Raw genomic sequence first — 18,908 nt, 5'->3', positions numbered from 1 at the left:
ATCTTCGACCGCTATAAAGGGTAAAAGGGAATCTGATTGGTTAATTTTTCGCGGGAGAATATATTTCAGCAAATCAGATTCTCATTTGTCCCTGTGGGTGACTGGTGTGAATTGCACACGGTAAGAATGCTCCTTAAAATTCTGAAGCATTTGCTTGCTCATTTCATATCATCGTGAATAGTTATACTCTTATAAAATAAAAAATTCCTTTGCAATAGAAGGTAAATGATCCACTAAATAATCGCAGGAACTTGAACAAGATCAGCCATCAACATATATGCGTTCGCAAAAACTTCAGATTGTTGCATTGCTCGAAAAGTTATTATTTTTAACCAGTTAGATAATAAAATGTTGTGAATGTATGTAGAAGTGGCCTATATATATTACAAACTAATAAAATTTATTAAGTTTATATTATTACTGTTCTTAAAAAGCAATGATTCATTCATACGATAAAACTAAGTTAGTGGTGACTACTAGTAGCAAAAACTGTGTTAGTTACAATTTACATAGATGTATATCCAAATCTGATAAAAATTTAAACAAATTAAGGTCAATTTATTCGTATAATGTCTATTTACAAATAAATTTAATATTTTCATAAGTGGTAAATACAAGAGATTATTTTTAATCTCGACACTGAACTTAATTTTAAACAATGTCTGTTTTTCTTTGTATACATAATTTTTTTACACTGTGTAATTATAAGCTTCAAAAATAAACATTTGTGATTGTTAACACACTTTTCAACAGTGTGACAATTTGCTAGCATCCTGAATTATTGTTTTTATATTTTAAAATGGCTATTTAGTTAAAAATATGTAACGCGATCTCTGATTGGTTGGCGAAATTGTGCAGAGCATCCAAGATGGCGCAATGTTATTTTTGTTGATGAAAAATATTTTCGAAATCTGAATAATATTGTAAAATTTTTGTTGAATAACCATCATTACTGACATCATTGTAGATCTCAAGAGCAAAAACTGTGCAGATTGGTAATCATTTGAAGTATAATTCTGGAAATCTCTTTGTTACCCGCCAACTAGAAGATCGTTCTCGCAACCGTTAGATGCCCAGGCACGCTAGTAGGACTTACAGAGGAACTCCTTTACCCTTGCTATCCTATTAAACCTATTTTTGAATTTCAATGTAAGTAAGATGATTATTTTTGAGAAAAATGTGTTCTAGTACTGTTGTGAAGTGTATTTCACTGAATTGAAGTTATAAAATCGACTTAATTTGTTGACAATTAGATTCGACGTTGTCATAGTTAGGTCACGTGACTGCCGAAAGCCTATGGCAATAATGGCGTCAATAAATATTTTCATTTTGAAAAGTAAACGCTAATTGCGTGCATCCTTGTCAATCAAGTTTGGTGTGAAAATCAATCAATCATGATCATATTTATGAATTTTGATAAAATCTAGTAAAAATGTCAGGAAGAGGCCGACGAGGTCGCGGACGACCTCCGAAAAGAGCAGCCATTTCGCATAGATCTAATTTACAAAAAAAACCAAGATATTTATACGCTGGTTCGGGTAATCATGGTTCACGACTATCAACAAAACCAGGTGAAAGTAGTCCGTCTCGTAGGGGGTCTCACGTGCATTATCGAGGCAGATTACGTGATAAATCAAGCCGAGGACGTAATTTTTTCTCATCACATTTATTAGACTATGATGGAGAAGAAGAATATGATGAAAATATATCCAGTGATGACAGTGAATTTCAAAGGGATGAAGAGATCGAAGATGAAGATAATGAATCGGAGGCTAGTTATGCTGAATCCGATGAATTAAGTGTATATTCTCAAAGTAGTTTTAGCACAATTTCCAGCTCAACACCAGCAAAAAAGAAATGGTTTAAAAGAGCATCAACTCCTGTATTTCTTCAAGAAAGAGAGTTACCTAAATTGATGCTCCCGAAATCTAGTGATGACTTGTTGATTACAACTGATAATTTAATGCAAGCTTTAGGAGTCTATGAAGTGCTTAGACATTTTAGAAATATTTTAAGACTAACACCTTTTTTATTTGAAGAATTCTGTGGTGTTTTGTCATCACCCGATCAGACCTCTTTGCTGTCCGAGGTTCATATCATGCTCCTTAAAGCTATTCTTCGAGAAGAAGAAGCACAAGGCACTATGTTTGCACCATTAGATATGCGAGACACCGTAAATATTCATTTTTATTTAATAGACAGCATGACCTGGCCCGCTGTATTACAAATGTATTTAGGGAGTGATCCCGAATATAAGGATGTTTTACATGTGGTAAAAAACTGTGAATATCCTTTTACAATTGTGGAAAATCGTTTAATGGTGTTAGAGTTCTTATGTGATAATTTCTTAACAACTTCTCCTGCGAGAGACGATTTAATTTGTGAAGGTATGATTTATCATGATGATCATTGTCGATCCTGTCACAAACTTGGTGACTTATTGTGTTGTGAGACATGTCCAGCTGTGTATCACTTAGCGTGCCTTGATCCACCTTTAGAAGAAGTTCCATCTGAAGATTGGACTTGTGTTGTTTGTAGAGCTAATCAAGTAAGTCCTATTTTGTTAACTTTCTTAATATATTCAAACATTGTCAGTAACAGGTTTAAAATAAAAGTAGTACTTATCTGTTTCATTCTGCGATTTCAAATAATAAATCGAGAAGATTTCTGTATCTTGATCTGTAGCAGAATAATCACCTAGTCTTGGCAACTTCCGGGCAGCAGCTACCGAGAAACTAGAAAGAACACAGAACGGGGCCGACTTGAAGAAAATAACTCTTAGCCACCCCCGGGCAAACCTCTACATTTTTTTTTTGTAAAAAAATATTTTCCACGTTTAAAATAAACTTTGTGCTTCGGTGATTGTAGTTGGTGTATCAGATCACGATACTGAAATATCCTCGATTAATCGACTAACTGTTAGTGATTTTTAATTAATTCTGATGTGACGATAGGTCTATCAGTATTGTGGTATAGAGACTTAATGTATGTGATGGGGTATTAGGTTTTTTTATACCAACCTTAATGTGTAATAAGTACTTTTTCTTGTTGCTGTTGTGCGCAGAATTTATTTATTAATTTTTTTCTATTTAGTTTGTTAAATTTTAAATTGTATGTCTGTAAGTCCACACAAATAAGTTTTCAGAAAAATTGTTAAAAACTTTTTATTCCCAATATTTTGGGGAATAAATCCGTATTATGATCTGTTTCATCGTTCGCAGTTGCCAACAATGCAAATAAATTTTAACTTGCAAATTTTTGGAAAAACAAACAAAGAAAAGTAGAGATCTTATGGGGAGGATATTGGTATGAATTTTTGAAGTGATTTTAAAATTATTTTTTAAATAAAAACTTTTTTTTTTTTTTTAAAAAAAGCACCTTTAAATATTTATTTCCTCATAATTTTCAGTTTAAATTTTAGAAAAGAACTTTCAGGTATATCAATTAATCATTATTTTTTAGTTTACTTTTTTTTTTACAAAATTTATGTTCATCAGAAAAAGGCATTTGAGATTTTGAAAGGGTTCACTTAACATCATAAAAATTTATCAAAATGTGTAATAATTTAATTTGATCCTCAACAAGTTGTATGTTGCCATCTTATACTATTTATGTGCAAATTTCAAAAATTAATTTTCACCCATTATTTAAATAAGATAAAAATTTTTAGTTTATAAATATTAATTAAAGACATGCTAAGGGACAATCTCAGCATGCTTTTTTTTTTTTTTGTAAACAGTTTAAAAAAGTTTTTCTATATATTATTTTTTTAAAAAATTTATTAATATTTCCCTTGAAAAAAGGCAAATCTCATTAAAATTTAACTAGTGGAAGATAATCTCAAATTAAATATATGTAATAGTAATCAGAATTAAACCTATAAACACGGATAGTTTTTCTGTGTAATTATTATTTCAACAGTTAATTCTTCTAAAAGGCAGTGTTTTTAAGGGATGGTAACTTATTTTTATAAAAAGGACAAATAGGGTGCATTTATTGGGTTCAAAGGGCAAGTAGGACAGGCTGACATGATAAAAACGCTTAGGCAGAACACTAACTTATTGTCTTTTAACTTGCTTCTAATTATTTTTGTAAGCTACAAATTTTCTCTTATTTTAATAATGAGGGAGAATTATTTTTTGAAATATACACTCAAAATAATATATGAGGATAATTTAAAAATTGTTGAGGTTCAAATTCAATTATTTCATACTATTACACATTACACATTTTGATAACTTTTTACTGTGCTAAGTGATTGCTCTTTCAAAACTCTAACTGCTCTTTTAGAATAGGAAGCACCATGTCCTTTTTTATTTCTAGGGAGAATTCTGGTTATTCTCTGCCTTATGGAATATGAATAAAAAAGCAGTCAGTTCCCTTCTGTGATCTTTTTTTGTTTCTCGTTGGCTGCTGTCTATGGAAATTTTCCACTCTGTCTGTACATTGTTAAAAAAAAACTCTTGAGGAGCTAAAGCATATATATTTATGTCTTGGGCAGCTTTAAAAATACTTGTTTTTTTTTATAAGCATGAAATTAAATGGGTGTAAGTAAAATATTTAACAGTAAATTATAAATATTGAATAACAAATTATCCTCTATACTTCTCCTTTAGTTGAGCGCCAAGGCAAGGAGATTAAACTACTTTTCTTTGTATGGTTAAATTTTTTTTTATTTTGTTTAATTTTTAAGTGTTTAAAAAAATAAAAGTTGGTGGCACTCTACATGTTTGACAACTTTTCGCTTCCATGTGGCTAACCGAGAAGTGGACTTTATTTTTTTATGGCTAATGGAAAATTATAATTACAACACTTTTGTCATATTTTTTGGTTATATATTACATAATTTTACTACACTTTTGTCATATATTTAGTCTATTTTTATTAATTTACTAGTCCATTTTGAACATGAAATAAGTTTAAATATCCTCTTTATTCCTCTAGATGAAATATTTAATATCACTGGAATAAGGCTAAAAAAGGAATCTCAACCTTAAAAATTTTGTATAAATTTTTTCTGTATTGTATTAAAAATATTTTTGACTAAAATTGAGTAATTCAGATTGTGATATAAAACAAAACCTAAAAAAATATTAGAATGAGACTAACTTGTGTAAAACTGACTAACTGTTTACCTATATTTATTTTTTGTTTCATTGCAAGTACAAAAGACAGGTGATTACGATTATCGAATTTAGATAGCTCATTGTACTGATGGAGAGATTTCCATATCGTGATCTGTGGCAGAATAATTGCCAAGACCGGCAGCGGCCCCTCGAGAAACTGAAAAAAAAATCACAGGATGGGGCCAACTCGAAAGGGGTAACTTGTAACCACCCCCAGGCAAACATCTACATATTTAAATTTTTTTTTTTTTTTTTAAGTTTAAAATCTGTTTGGTCCCTTGGCGATAATAGTTGGCGCGACACATCACGATATGGAAATATCCGCTTCTGATGTGTGGAAATGTTTCCGTCAAGTTCCCCATATCATATATAAATAATGATTTTGAAATTACTGTATTTTTCTGATATTAAAAAAATTAAATGAATGAAATACATAATTCACCATCATAATTAAACTTGCCAAATGATATAAAAATTTATTTAAATTAATAAATTGACCCACAAAAAAGTGAAAAAAAAATCACAGCATGGGACCAACTCAAAAGGTGTAACTTGTAACCACCCCCAGGCAAACATATTAAAAAAAAAAAAAAAAAAATTTAAGTTTAAAATCTGTTTGGTCCCTTGGTGATTGTAGTTGCTGCGACAGTTCACAATATGGAAATATCCCCGTACTGATGTGCAGAAATGTTTCTGTCAAATTCCCCATATCATATATAAATAATGATTTTGAAATTACTGTATTTTTCTGATATTAAGAAAATTAATTGAATAAAATACATAATTCAACATCATTATTAAACTTGCCAAATGAAAAAAAAATTTGTATAAATTAATAATTTTTATAATTTTTCTTATTAAATTTTTCCAATGGCCGAGTAATATTACCAACCTTGTTATTTATAAAGTTTAACTTGGTTGTTGATTCTATATCCATCTTTTTTTATCAGCACGTCAAAGATGTAGTTAGTATCCAAAATTTGTGATTTTTAAAAAAAAAAAAATGTACGCAGTGAAACCTCACGTTACGGACACTTCTACAAAACGACCCCGCTCATTACAGACATTTTTTTGCTCTCTCGACACAGGCAGTCATTTGTGTTTCAAAACATTATTTTTAAAATGTTCAAGTGCTTACCTCTTTTCCTAAATTTGAAAAAACTTATTTCTATTTTCAATTTAAGAAAATGCGTCTTTCCACCATTTTTTGACTAAAGATATTGTTAAGCTATTTCAGTACTAATGAATTTATCGTTCTCCTTTCACCTTTCTTTATCTTTGTGATATATTATAATCCATTATGCTAATGATGATTTTTTTAGATAATTTATTTCTTCACTGATTTTTTATCATCTTTATCTTTTGTTATTTGAGTTATAATAAAAAAATATTTTAATTTGTACAATGATTAGTCTTTAAATTAAAATTTTTCATTGGAAAAACATACCACCACTGCATCAGAATTAAAATTATAAAAATATAATAAATATTGATGTAGTAATAAAGGTAAAACACTTTTAATTTTTACGATAATTTTCAGTTTTAATACGTGAATTTGATAACATTTTGGCATCTCTTTCAATAGGTTCCAGGTGTTACCGATTGTATTTCTGAAATAGAAAAAAATATGCTTTTAAGTCGGCAAGAATATATTGGCCTAGATCGTCATGGTCGAAAGTACTGGTTTTTATGTCGAAGAATTGTTGTGTAAGTATATAGTTTCATATTGCGTTGCATTTGTTGTTTTTATGAATAAATTATAAAATTGAAATTTTATTGAATGATTATTAAAAATAAAAATTAAGGGACATTTTAAATTTTTTTTCTTTATTTTATTGGACTCTTTTTATCAATTTTTCATCGTTTACCAATTAACTAATATTCTGTATTTTTTTTATTCATATAATTTTGGAATTACATGTTCAGAGCACCCGTAAAAATTTTCAGTTTACCACTTAATTATGGTAGGTTTTGAAAGTGGTGACTTGATTTGTTTGCATGAGGGAAAAAAATTTAAACTGTGCGGAATCCTAATTTTCCTTAAAAGGTAGGAAAACAATTAAGTCTTTGTTTCCTAGTTAGTTGAGTTTGTGACTTTTTATAGTTAGGGTGTAGTGTGCCAAAAGAAAAAAAAAATCATCCTGAATAACTACTTTTAATTTAATGATCAGATTTTTTTATGGTAAAGTTTGGACCACATAATGTAATCTTAATTTTTGCTTACTTCGCCATATATCAAGGACTTTTTAGACAAATGGAAAGTTCTTGCAATCACTTATGGCATTATTTTAAAGAATATTATGTTGCTAAATACGAAGGAAATTCGTTGAATAATTCTTACGGAATATAATTTCAAAAAGTCAGGCTTAAAGTTCAATTTCTCACAAACTATTTGACCAATTTTGCTAAAACTTTGTATTTTGCCACTTAAAATTATGTTTCTTAAAATCATAAAAAATTAATTTTCCTTTGTTATTCGCAATTTTTTTTTACTATTGTTAAATAAAATATTAAAAACCTATGAATAATTTTATAAATAATTTTGAAAAATTATTTTTTCCTTGGGGATTACAAAATTAGACATAAAATTGCTTTGGATAAACAAATTTTATAATTGTATAGAAAACTTTTTTAAATTCACTTATAAAATTCTCTTAATATGGTTAAAATCTTGCATCATTCTCCTGACCAAAATATTGGGACCATAATTTGCAGATTGCAGCTACCCTGAATATTTTTCGGATCAGAAATTGATTTTGTAACATAAAATCTTGCCTGTATTAATTTATTAATATATTTATGGTCACCTCCTCGAACCATTAAGATCATGTCTTAGTAAGTGAAGATATGATGATTAGATCAAAATTTATTCAGGGTGATTTTTTTAAATAATTTTTTTAGCGCAAAACTGCATATGTAGTGCTGTTATGTTCAAAATTTTTTTTTCTTAAATGTACTGAATTTATATATAATATTATGTGTGTATTAATAAAATTATGTGTTTCACCACAGCTAATAATAATGAAAAAAGATGAGAATTATAATTTTTTCTCATTTACACGGAAAAAGATCTTAGTAGTTTCTATGGGGCAAATTAACAATTGCTACCACCATCATCACGCAACACTGCATCTATGCCCCGTAAGCGGTATCTATCAAATTTTGTTGTGGCCATGTGGTTGCCACTGTCCATTTTGCTAATAAATCTAACAGTTAGGCATTAAAAAATTGTCTGCCAGTTCCACGTTTTTGTTGGAAATGCACTCCCATGTGTATTTTATTATTCCTTTTTAACGGGGTGCGTATAATTTTTAAAAAGTGCTTAAAGGTGTTTATTTTCGTTTTTTAAAAGCCTTTGAATGTGCTGTTTTCAATGGGTATTTTTAAAAAGTGCTTAATTTTCCCTTTTCCAAAATGAGATATTTTTTCTTTACTATGTTAATTTTCTCCATGAATTATGCAAAAAGGCATTGTCCTATTCTACATTTTCACAATTAATTTATTTCCAATCTATTTCGCCTTACTGTCGGTCCATAACCAAACACCATTCGTTTTACATGTTTGAGGAAATACTTGCGGGTCCGCATTTGCGTATACTGAGCTGGATTCAATGGGCAGGATTTTTGTCTCATGCGCAAGTCTGCCACATTTTGCAAGAGATTCTCAATTTCAGACTTCATTTTCTGCCCTCTAGAATCGAATCGAGAAATCTCGAATTTTTGCTGCTTATGGGGACCAACTAAACATTGTAAATTTTTTTTCTATAATAGTGATAGAAAATTTTATTTCTCTTGTTAATTTCATCCTTGGTGACGCGCTATTGTCTTCGTCACTGGAAAGCAAATAAAACCATCAATTATCGATAACTTGGTAAGCAATTAAAAATATTTTTTGAGTGCTTGAAAGTGCTTAAAAGGTGCTTATTTTTTGTTGAAAAATTTGGCTACGCACCCTATTTAAATAAACATGGTATTATTATAAATATTCTAAAAATTTCTTTTCTACACAATAACAAACCGATTACATATTTTGAGAAAAGCTTCAAAAGTAATGCCTTGATTTATTAATATCAATAACATTTAAAATTTTTTTACTTTATTTTTTAAAAGGTTGCCACAGGTTTTAAGAAATAGTGGTTATTAAAAATATTACAACTAACCTGTAGCAAAAGTTCTTACTAGTAGTTACTTTTCAGCCTTTTAAATGTGCTATTTCTTGTCTTCATTTGAAATTAATTAATATTATATATATTTCATATTATAGAGAAGATGATGATGCTTGTTTTTATTACACTACGAAACTTCAATTTCAAGAGCTCATGGAAGCTTTGGATGAAAATGAATTGGAATATGATTTGTTTAGAGCTTTAGAAGATATAAAAGATGAAATATTGCGTCAAATGGATATCACAGAAAAACTAACCAACAGTGCTAAAGGAAATAAGAAATCTTATTTAGAAGTAGAAAATGGTCAGTAAATTGACAGAATTGGTTTCTCTTTTCAACTTTTTAAAATTTAATTTTATAATCATTTATCATGCAGTGTAAAGTTTGTAAATTTGTTGATGTTGCTTTTGTGTAAAGCTTATTTCCCCAGTCTTTTTTAAATCATTGTTCAATTTCAAAGACAAAAACTTATTAGTGCCTCCTGAAAATATTTTTTTTTTTGTCAACTTTTTAAAATTTGTCCTGCTATACTTTATCACAATGTAATAGTGAAAATTATTATTAGCCAAAAAATTTATAATAACAGTTTTTTTAGTGAAAATGGACACTGTGTAAAAGTTGTAAGTGCTCCCATAAAAAGGAAACTAAAAAATTTAAACTAACTTAAAGTAACTAAAATTTAAAAGAGAAAAACTAAATTTCTTATTCATAATTACAATATTTAAAAAAAATTTCTATAAGTTATTACTGATCCTCTAAAAATCCTTAACGCCCCCCTAGTAGTCCTCAGTGCTAACTTTGGAAACCTATGGTGCACAGCAATTACAATTCAAAAATTCTGAACAGAATTTTAATTTACAAATTTTGAACTTTACATTGTGTCTCAGAAATTTATCACATTCACAATCAAATCCTAATTTTGCTTTGTAAATTTTTGTTAGTTTTGCAGTGTGCAGTTGTTAAATGATAATTCATATGATTTGTTTAATTCTTAACAAATTTTAATTGTTACATTAGAAATGTGTGCATTCACTATTTTCTAAGCAATGAAACAATTTTTAAAAAAAATATTTTGGTCTGGTGCATCTTGTTCTAAAATTAATTTAAAGTGTTATTATTATTTTTTTTTTTAAAGCACGAGTTACGTGATTTGTGACATACAAAAAATAATGGCTGGAATTTCACTCCTGACAATAATTATTATTTTATTTTTAAATATATTCTTATAGGTCCATAAATGCAGTGTTCTTCCTAAGTATTTTTTTGAAGGGCGCCCACCAAATTTTAAAACTATATTTTTAAAAAAAAAAAACGAAATACCTTTAAAAAAACCTTTCAATGTTCATTTTCTCATAATTTTCAGTTTTAATTGTAGAAAAAAGCCTTCAAATTTTTTTTATCAATTAAATCATTTTTTGTTAGTATACCTTTTTTGCAAAGAAAGTATGCACAGAGATAACCTTTTAGTGTGCCTTTAATTATGTTTATAAATTACAAATTTTTCTCTTATTTTGATAAGGAAAGATAGTTACTTTTTGATATCTACATAAAGCAGTATAAGAGGATAATTTAGAAATTGTTGAGGATAAGATTCAGTTATTACATAATATTAGACATTTTTTACTGTGTTAAGTGAGTGCATTTCAAAACTCAGTGCCTTTTTCAGAGAGGAAGCGTCCTGCCCTTTTTATTCATTGGGAGAAATCTGATGTTTAAAATTTAGCATTTAATGTAATTAAATTATGATAAAGCATAAATATTGCCACATTTTTTTGTGACTATATTAAAGTTACGTTAATATTTTATTTTTTTACCTTTGTTTAGTTATATTCATTTATAGTGTCAATAGTCATTTATAGTTATCAACATATACCCTTTCTGGCGGAGAATGAAATATTGTTTTAAAAATAATTTTTATTGTTACTGGTCATTTTTGGTTTTAAAGCTTATTTATTTGCTGAAATGTACTGCTTCATAATTTTGCATACTATTGTAACTTTTCTAGTTAATTAAAATAAAAATATTGTAGCTTCCCTGGCCAAAATCCAAAGTGAGAGAGCTATTCAGAAAGCTAAAGAAGAAGAGGAAAGACTTAGGCAAGCTGAAGCTGAAAGAGAAGCTGCATTAATGGCATCTAGTGTAAGTTTTTGAATTGAGCAGTAATTTTCATGGAATTTTGTGCAAAATTTTCTTTTATAAGATTGTTTGATAAGATTTGCCAAGATAGGCTCAGCTCAGAAAAACCTGCTTAGTTTTTTCAGATTGTTGCTACTTGAAAAAACTCTTCTTTATACCCACCTAGTGGGTTTTTCTCCTATTATTTCTAAACATTTTTTATTCTTTTTTTTTTTTTTTTTTTGTCAAACTAACTTGTTTTTTGAAATTATCAGCTTAATGTTTTAGTTTTATAAAGTTGACTTAAATTTTTTATACAAAATTATAGGAGGTAAAAAGGATTCATTAATCTGATTTTTTGCAAACAAAAATTAATTTAAATGAGCAAAATATGTGAAAAAATAATGTACATCATTAGAACTTATGCCAAATTACAATACATTACCTATCTATAAAACAAATTATGTGTAATATGTGTACATTTTCCACTTATTGCATACAATCTATTTAAATTGTAAACTCAATGGGTGCAAAGTATTCAGATCACATACATGAACAAGGTTCAGGAGAAATTCAAGCAGCTCTAAAGAAATTTTTTGGGTTAATTAAAGAAAAGAAATGCTACAAAATATTTAAAATGAAATGTGTTCTTTTACATAATTATTAAAATACAACTATAATTAATTTACAACTATAAAATATTAATATTTCAAAATTCTTTGATTTCTATTTTAACGCATTTAAGTTAAGCCTTTTCCCCATGGGTTTTCAAATTCAGTTGTATAGGATTTGATAACAGTATGAAGTATGTTTTTAAAATATGAAAAAGTATATGTAGAAAAAGTGAAAATATAAGTTCTCACTTTTTGACTTCAATCAAAAAAGTCATAACCCAAGTTATTGCTTTAATTTATGACAACAATTATAAATTCATGTCATTTTCTTTTCCCCACCCTTCAAGGCCCTTCAAGTCACAATTCTGATTGATATGCTTAATCCAGTTTTATTACAACATGCAATTTGTGCTTATAAGTTGTCACATTTTTGACACAATTTCATTGTTAGTTTACATCGTTTTCAAATTGTGATAATTTTGACAAACTAATTTTGAATTTCAGTTATTACTTTTTCAATTCGCGAAAAATATCTTTTAAGTCCACCCTTTTCAGTTCGTTTTCAAATTAAGATATTTTTTAAAAAAAAAACTTTTACGATGGGAATCGAATTTCGGATTTGCATCAACAATTTTGATGCATTAGATTTGCACTGGTTCCATCCAAAATCTGTGCCATTTGACCTATTTTTGACCATTTCCATGTTTTTAAGTTTGGATATTTTTTACGGTGTCATTACAAACAAATTTTAAACTTAAGTAATCCCATTATTCACTAGCTTCAAGTAGTGTAAATTTAGCAGTTTTTAGAAGTAGTTTCACTTAATAATTAAAATTTTATAAAAACTCCATTTTCTTTTCCAAAATTAATTAACATTTATTTAAAATATTGCCCATTTTGTATAATACAATAGTGTACATATTGTTTTATGTTAACTATTAACATTTGTGTATGTTCTTCTGTAATCACTGAAATGGACTTATTAATTTGAAAGTGATCTATTTCTACTGTATTTGCTTGTATTTATGTATATGTATTAAAATGTGTATTACTAATATTACAGCTTTCTGATTCTGGTAATGAAAACCATTGGGGTAACTTATGCTCTCCCAATTCTAATATGATGGATAGTGATCAAGGTGAGGAACATAATCTTACCTCTTCTACACCTGTTGCAGGCACACCTTCTAAAACAGTTACTATTGGTAAAGGATGTTTTCTTTTAGAGCCTTTACTCGCATGCTGTCTCTTTTCTGTTGCATGTTCCCTTCTTCTAAATAAGTAGTATATTACTTAATTGAGCTATTGTGATTTTTATATTACTAAGTAAACATATTATCTAAAAATTTATTTGTTACATTAATGTAGTCTGACGTTTTGAATTTTTAAAAGAAATTGTATTGATTTTAAAGATAGTGGGTTGTCTTGATTTATTCAAAATATTTTATAATTTTGTTATTGAAGCATATCTTTTGGTCCCTAAATATAGGAAATGTATTAAATCTTCTAAAAAAAACAAAAGTTAATTCGGTTAAGTTAAATTTGGGGGTTTATAATTGCTCATATCAAAGGCTGATAACTGTTATATTTATTTCTTTTGTCCCAAAAGAAAAAACTGTAGGACTTAAACAATTTATATGTTGCTATTTTTTAAGTTTTTAAACAACTTTCATGTTGATTAATATTATATTTACTTTCACATTGTATCTCAATTTTATGTTAAAACATTTTAATGAATTTTTTAATTTCTGTACATACATATAAGCACGCGGGACCAAAAATTAGACGCCCTTAGAGAAATCGTAAAAAACATTTAATAACGCTTATAATGTCGGTATTTGCTTTTAGGTTTTGTGCATGATTTCGTATTGTTCAGCACTGATTAATAAATTTTTTTAAAATTATCCCTGTGCGAAGAATGGATGATTCAACTAGTTAAAAATAATTTTTACTTTTTTATTATCTACATAAAAATTTTTAATTCCTTTCTATGTTAGAAAAATGTCTCACATTTTCATTTTTTGTTAAATGATAATTTATGTATTTAGTTAAAATCGGAAGCAATGAGGAAGGAGAGATCAGTATCAAGGATGATCCAAAACCTGAAAATAGTGATGATTTCAATGATTCTGAGGATAGCAAACTAAGAAGTATCAAACAAGACAATCTAGATAGTGATGAAAACAGTAGATCAAATGAGGCTGGGGATCATGCTAACATGGAATCAAATGAGGAATCCAGTAATCCTGCTTCTGATATGAACAATTCTGAAGACATGTCCAAAGACAATTCTGAAAGTGGGGAGAAATTAGACGATTCTGATGCAAAGAAAGGTGTCAACTTGAAAATTTTTGCCAAAGGCGGAAAAGGGAATTTTATTCATCTGGAGAAGAAAGAGGATGATGACAGTAAGATAATTTTAAAATCATTTAGGTGTAAAAATATTGCATCATTTGTTACTAATTATTTTTCTTTTATATCGTTATTTTGAATTTTTTGGTTCATGTTATGTATGCAAAATGCTTTATTTTGGAGGGGGGGAAACAAACTTCTTTGATTTTTTTTTATTAGTGGTGGTATTGATGTTTGATTTTATTTTCATGATTATTTTTATTAATTTTTCTTTTCTAAAAGTTTTACCCACTATAAATTAGTTACTAAATTTTTCATCTGAATTTTGGTTTTCCTCTTATTTTTATAATTTTTTATCTTCATCTCTTTAATCATTTTCCATTTTCGTCCCTTTTAAATTTATATTTTTAAAGACTCTAATAATAAAAAAATAAAACATGCTGACAAATTTTATTTTTTTTCAAAATGTATAATGAATGCTGAAAATCAGCTTTAAATCTCTAGATTCTGGTCTAAAGGTTGAGGTCAAGAAGTTGCGATTTGGAATTTTCATTGTGACATTAGTGGATCATTCACTAGTTGCTTTAGAGTTTTGTCGATTAAACTGCAGTTTTTATTATCAGTTTTGCTGTCTGCTTTTCATTTTCTTAACAACACCTTTATTTTTAAATGGTAATTAGAGTAAAAACTTTGTTACCAACCTTCCATTATCCTTAGACAATTTCAAGTGCTATTTTTTCTGATCCGTTGCACTTAATTGATATGATTAATCAATTCTCATGAATCTTAAAAATTTGCTGTACATATTATGCAGAATATTGAGTAGTATTTATGGAAAAATTATTTTGTGATAAGCTTCTTGTTCATAAAATGATAGCTGTTTTTTTCCAGACACATTCTTTAAATTTTTTACTTTATATGCTTTTCCTCTCTTTCTATTTCATGTTTATAAGTTATTAGGCTATGAATATTAAGAATGTTTGATTTATTTTTCCATAAAATACCTTGAAGGCTTTATTATTAGAATTAACCTTTAAGTTGAAAAATAACTAATTGAACATCTACTGGTGTGTTAAAAATCCTTAATTTCCAAAATTTTTCGCTATACGCTAGTGGAGATTTGATTAATGTTTCTTCATTATTGTGTTGTGAAAAATCTTTATGGTGACTTACGGAAGTAAGAAATACTTAGTTTATTATTAATATTGCAAGTGAAATTAAATATTTGTACTGAATGATTAAAATTTTGCTAAAAAATTATACTGTTTTTATAAGATTTTTAATGTTATATTTTTGAAATAATTTTTATATAACTCATAGAATAATAAAAATATGAAAGCCAAAAAATATTTGTTCCATAAAATCTAAATATTATATTAGTGCTAATTACATTACGTTAAATGTAAACTATGTTCAAGAGAAAAGATTCTAGAACAAGAAATCATCTTTGTTTTAATTTCTAGATAAGTATTGAATATGATATCGTATTATCTTCTTTATCTTTGTAATGAAATTTTTTGTATTTAATTTCCTTCTTATTTGTTGAATTTGATAGTAGATCAATAAATTTGACAAGCATAATTTAATATAACTATTGACTACTTCCAAAAATTATTTAGAATATTGTTATGAATCAAAAAATTCTTTGTTTGGTTTTTAATAGTTTTTTTTAATCTGGTTATGTTTATTGTTTTAAATCAGAGATGTTGCTGAACTTAACTATTTTTGCTAAGGTTACAGATACAAATATTAGTTTCCAATTATTCTCTATTTGTGCAATCTCTTCATATATTTGGTCGGGTTACCGTGGTCTGTCGAATACTTAAAAATATGGGTCATGTAACTTTATTCTTGTATATATGAGTTATTTTTATAAGATATTAAAATAATTAATTCCTGCGAATTTCTCTAACATTTATATAAATAAAATATCTGGAGTAATATTTTGTTACATTTGTTTTATTAAAGGATTTGTATTTATAATGAATAAATCCACATGATAAAATTTTTTATACCTGCTTATTTTAAGCTAAGAAGCAATTTTGTATATACGACTTTTAAACTGTTAGTATTTTAATAAAAGGTCTGTAACTTTCGACTTGATTTTCAAATATGCTCGACTTTGTACCTATCAGAAACTACAGTTGATGAATATCAATTTGATTATTTGTATTATCAGTAAAAGAATGTTTAAAAAAGACTTAGATCCTTAGAATTGAGTAACTGTGGTCAACAGAAGCTTACTTCAATTTGAAAGTAAAATAAAAAAATATTTTTAATAATTTGTGATTGAATAAATAATGAAATTGCCATCATATAATCCTTTGTAGCGGTGGTTCCCATTTGTTAGGGAAATCATCACGGAATCATTAGAGAATTCAAAATGATTGACCTTCTTTCGATGTTATGCCAACCACATTAATAAAGCATCAATCAGCTTTTTTTTTTATTTTGAAAATATTTAAAAGGAATGAAATTTTTTCACTCTATCATCGAGCATTTTAAATTCGAGTTTATGTTCGACAGTTGGTTTTTCACTCCTGGAGCTATATCTAGTTTAGTTTTTAATTTGTTTTTAGTACTTATACATAAGGTGAAAATGAAACAAACAAGCCAAATTAGGATTTTCTCATTTCTTTTGCATGAGCGTTTTACTTTTATTAACTTCATAAAAAGCAACCATAATGTTAAATAAATAATAGATTTATAATCGGATCTAAATAGAAATTCAGTTTTCAGAAATCGTTAATGTTTTTTTTTTTTTTTTTTTAAAAAAAGCTCCAATTCTCAGAAGCTCTTTAACCCTTTCTAAGGCTCCACTAAACACTATCTATAGGCTAAGGTTATTAGGTTCTATAGGTTAATGGAAGAACCAAATCTCTTTTTCTGTCTAAAGAAGACCTTTATATTGATATTGAGACTGACTGCCTTTAAAAAAAAATTTTTTTGTGTGACTATTTTATGAATTTATATGTTCCTGATTAATGATGTTAATTTTTTCACCCTATTATTATCATTATGCAAACTTAGATAACTGTTTTTCAGCTGACAGCCAGAAAGGTGGAATAGTGACAAGGTCAAAAACAGGAGCTATTACGCCTAGGAATTTTGCTTTGGATAAAAATGAAAAACCTCTTGTTGGAAACTTTGTTAAAACTCGAAAGAACGGGGAAGAGTCTATCATAATTGTCAGCAAAGATGGAGAGATTACTCGCATGACAACACGTTCTAAGAGTTCTTCTTCTTCATCATCCGGCCCTACACTCTTTAAGTTAGGAATCGAGAGTATTGGGAAAAGTTATGCCAACCAGTTTCACTCCAACACGTTAGCACTTAATAAGCACCAGCATGCCGAAGACAGAGATAAACGACGCCATCTTTCTCATAAATTTAGTTTAACTGCGGCCAGTGAATTCAAATGGCAAGGAACCACTCATGGAGGTCGGGATTTTACTGTTGCAACATTAAGACAAGCGATTCTTCAACTCGAGAACAATATACCAGCCTATCTTTTGCATGCTTATTGGACCATTCATCGCAGCAATTGGCTGAAAGCTGTTAACAAATGTACTTTGCCCAAAGAATTCGCCCTGGCATTGAGCATATTGGAGGCTGTAATGAAACCTGTCCTCTTTACAACTGTGTGGAATGACTCATTAGGTGAGAATTTTTGTTTCACATTATTATCTTTTATGTAATTTTTTTATTCTTTTATATAAATATTTATTGTTGTTGTTATTTATTCTTGCAATTTTGTGAGAGAAATTTAATATTCAAGGATATGTTATTGTTCATTTTTTTATTTCAATGAATTTTTTTAATTGTATGAATTTCCTGCCTTAAGAAAGTTATTAATCTGTTTCCATGGACCTGTTGTTGAAAGCACATTTTGCATCTTGATTTATAAAAAAGACCCAAGATCTTTGCAAATGGATGTCCAAAACTGTAGTGCAATGCAGACAGTAAGATTTAGTTTAATGACCAAAAACATGTCAGCTGTTACATATTTTCAAAGAGATAATGTTAATCATGACTGTTAGAACAAAAGTTTGCAGAAATATCCAATCCTCAAAGACAAGAGAAAACAGCGAATGATGAAGAATTGCAAAATGTTCAAGATTCCAGCCGAATTTTTTCCCCCCAATATCAACTGGGTAGTCTTTAATCAAGATAATTTAAACAGTTGCTCTTAAAAAGCATTGTGTTAAATGTTCCACCGTAAGAAATTCAGATCAGGGACCACGGAAATCGTCAAATAAAAGGAGTAAACAGATAGAAAAATGGAAGCTGTTTTGTCAGTCTCACAAATTTAAAAATAAAAACAATTAAATTTAAATTTGAAATAATGAGCAATACAATGTAAATAATTGTATTGATATTCTGGAAGAATATCTCTATTCTCTCTCCCCCCCCCCCTTGAATATGGCTTGCAGCATCAATAAAAGAAGAAAGATAATACAATCCTTTAAGTACTCACTTAAATCAAATATTAAAGGAAAATTAAAAAAAAAAAAATTTTCTTTTTATTTTTAATA

At 28.1% G+C, this 18,908-nt stretch overlaps 1 protein-coding gene across 3 annotated transcripts in view; it reads left to right on the top strand.

The window, feature by feature from the left end:
* Positions 1 to 523: 523 nt before the first annotated feature.
* E(bx) (nucleosome-remodeling factor subunit NURF301 E(bx)) overlaps positions 524 to 18,908 on the top strand; it is a 56,334-nt gene continuing 37,949 nt past the window's right edge. For 2 of the 3 annotated variants that reach the window (XM_087162554.1, XM_043048960.3), the window contains exons 1-7: positions 524 to 2,548; positions 6,712 to 6,833; positions 9,390 to 9,595; positions 11,322 to 11,431; positions 13,085 to 13,226; positions 14,070 to 14,429; positions 17,419 to 18,033. In XM_087162554.1, coding sequence (XP_087018680.1) covers positions 1,433 to 2,548; positions 6,712 to 6,833; positions 9,390 to 9,595; positions 11,322 to 11,431; positions 13,085 to 13,226; positions 14,070 to 14,429; positions 17,419 to 18,033 — 2,671 coding nt within the window. In that variant the 5' untranslated portion in view covers positions 524 to 1,432. The remainder of the gene's footprint in view (positions 2,549 to 6,711; positions 6,834 to 9,389; positions 9,596 to 11,321; positions 11,432 to 13,084; positions 13,227 to 14,069; positions 14,430 to 17,418; positions 18,034 to 18,908) is intronic. The other variant, XM_087162553.1, reaches the window with a different exon arrangement.

The sequence above is a fragment of the Parasteatoda tepidariorum genome, chromosome 1 (genome assembly GCF_982258835.1).
Source record: "Parasteatoda tepidariorum strain Cologne lab strain chromosome 1, Ptep-v5.0, whole genome shotgun sequence".
NCBI classification, from domain to species: domain Eukaryota; kingdom Metazoa; phylum Arthropoda; class Arachnida; order Araneae; family Theridiidae; genus Parasteatoda; species Parasteatoda tepidariorum.
This window is presented reverse-complemented; position numbering and strand designations above follow the sequence as displayed.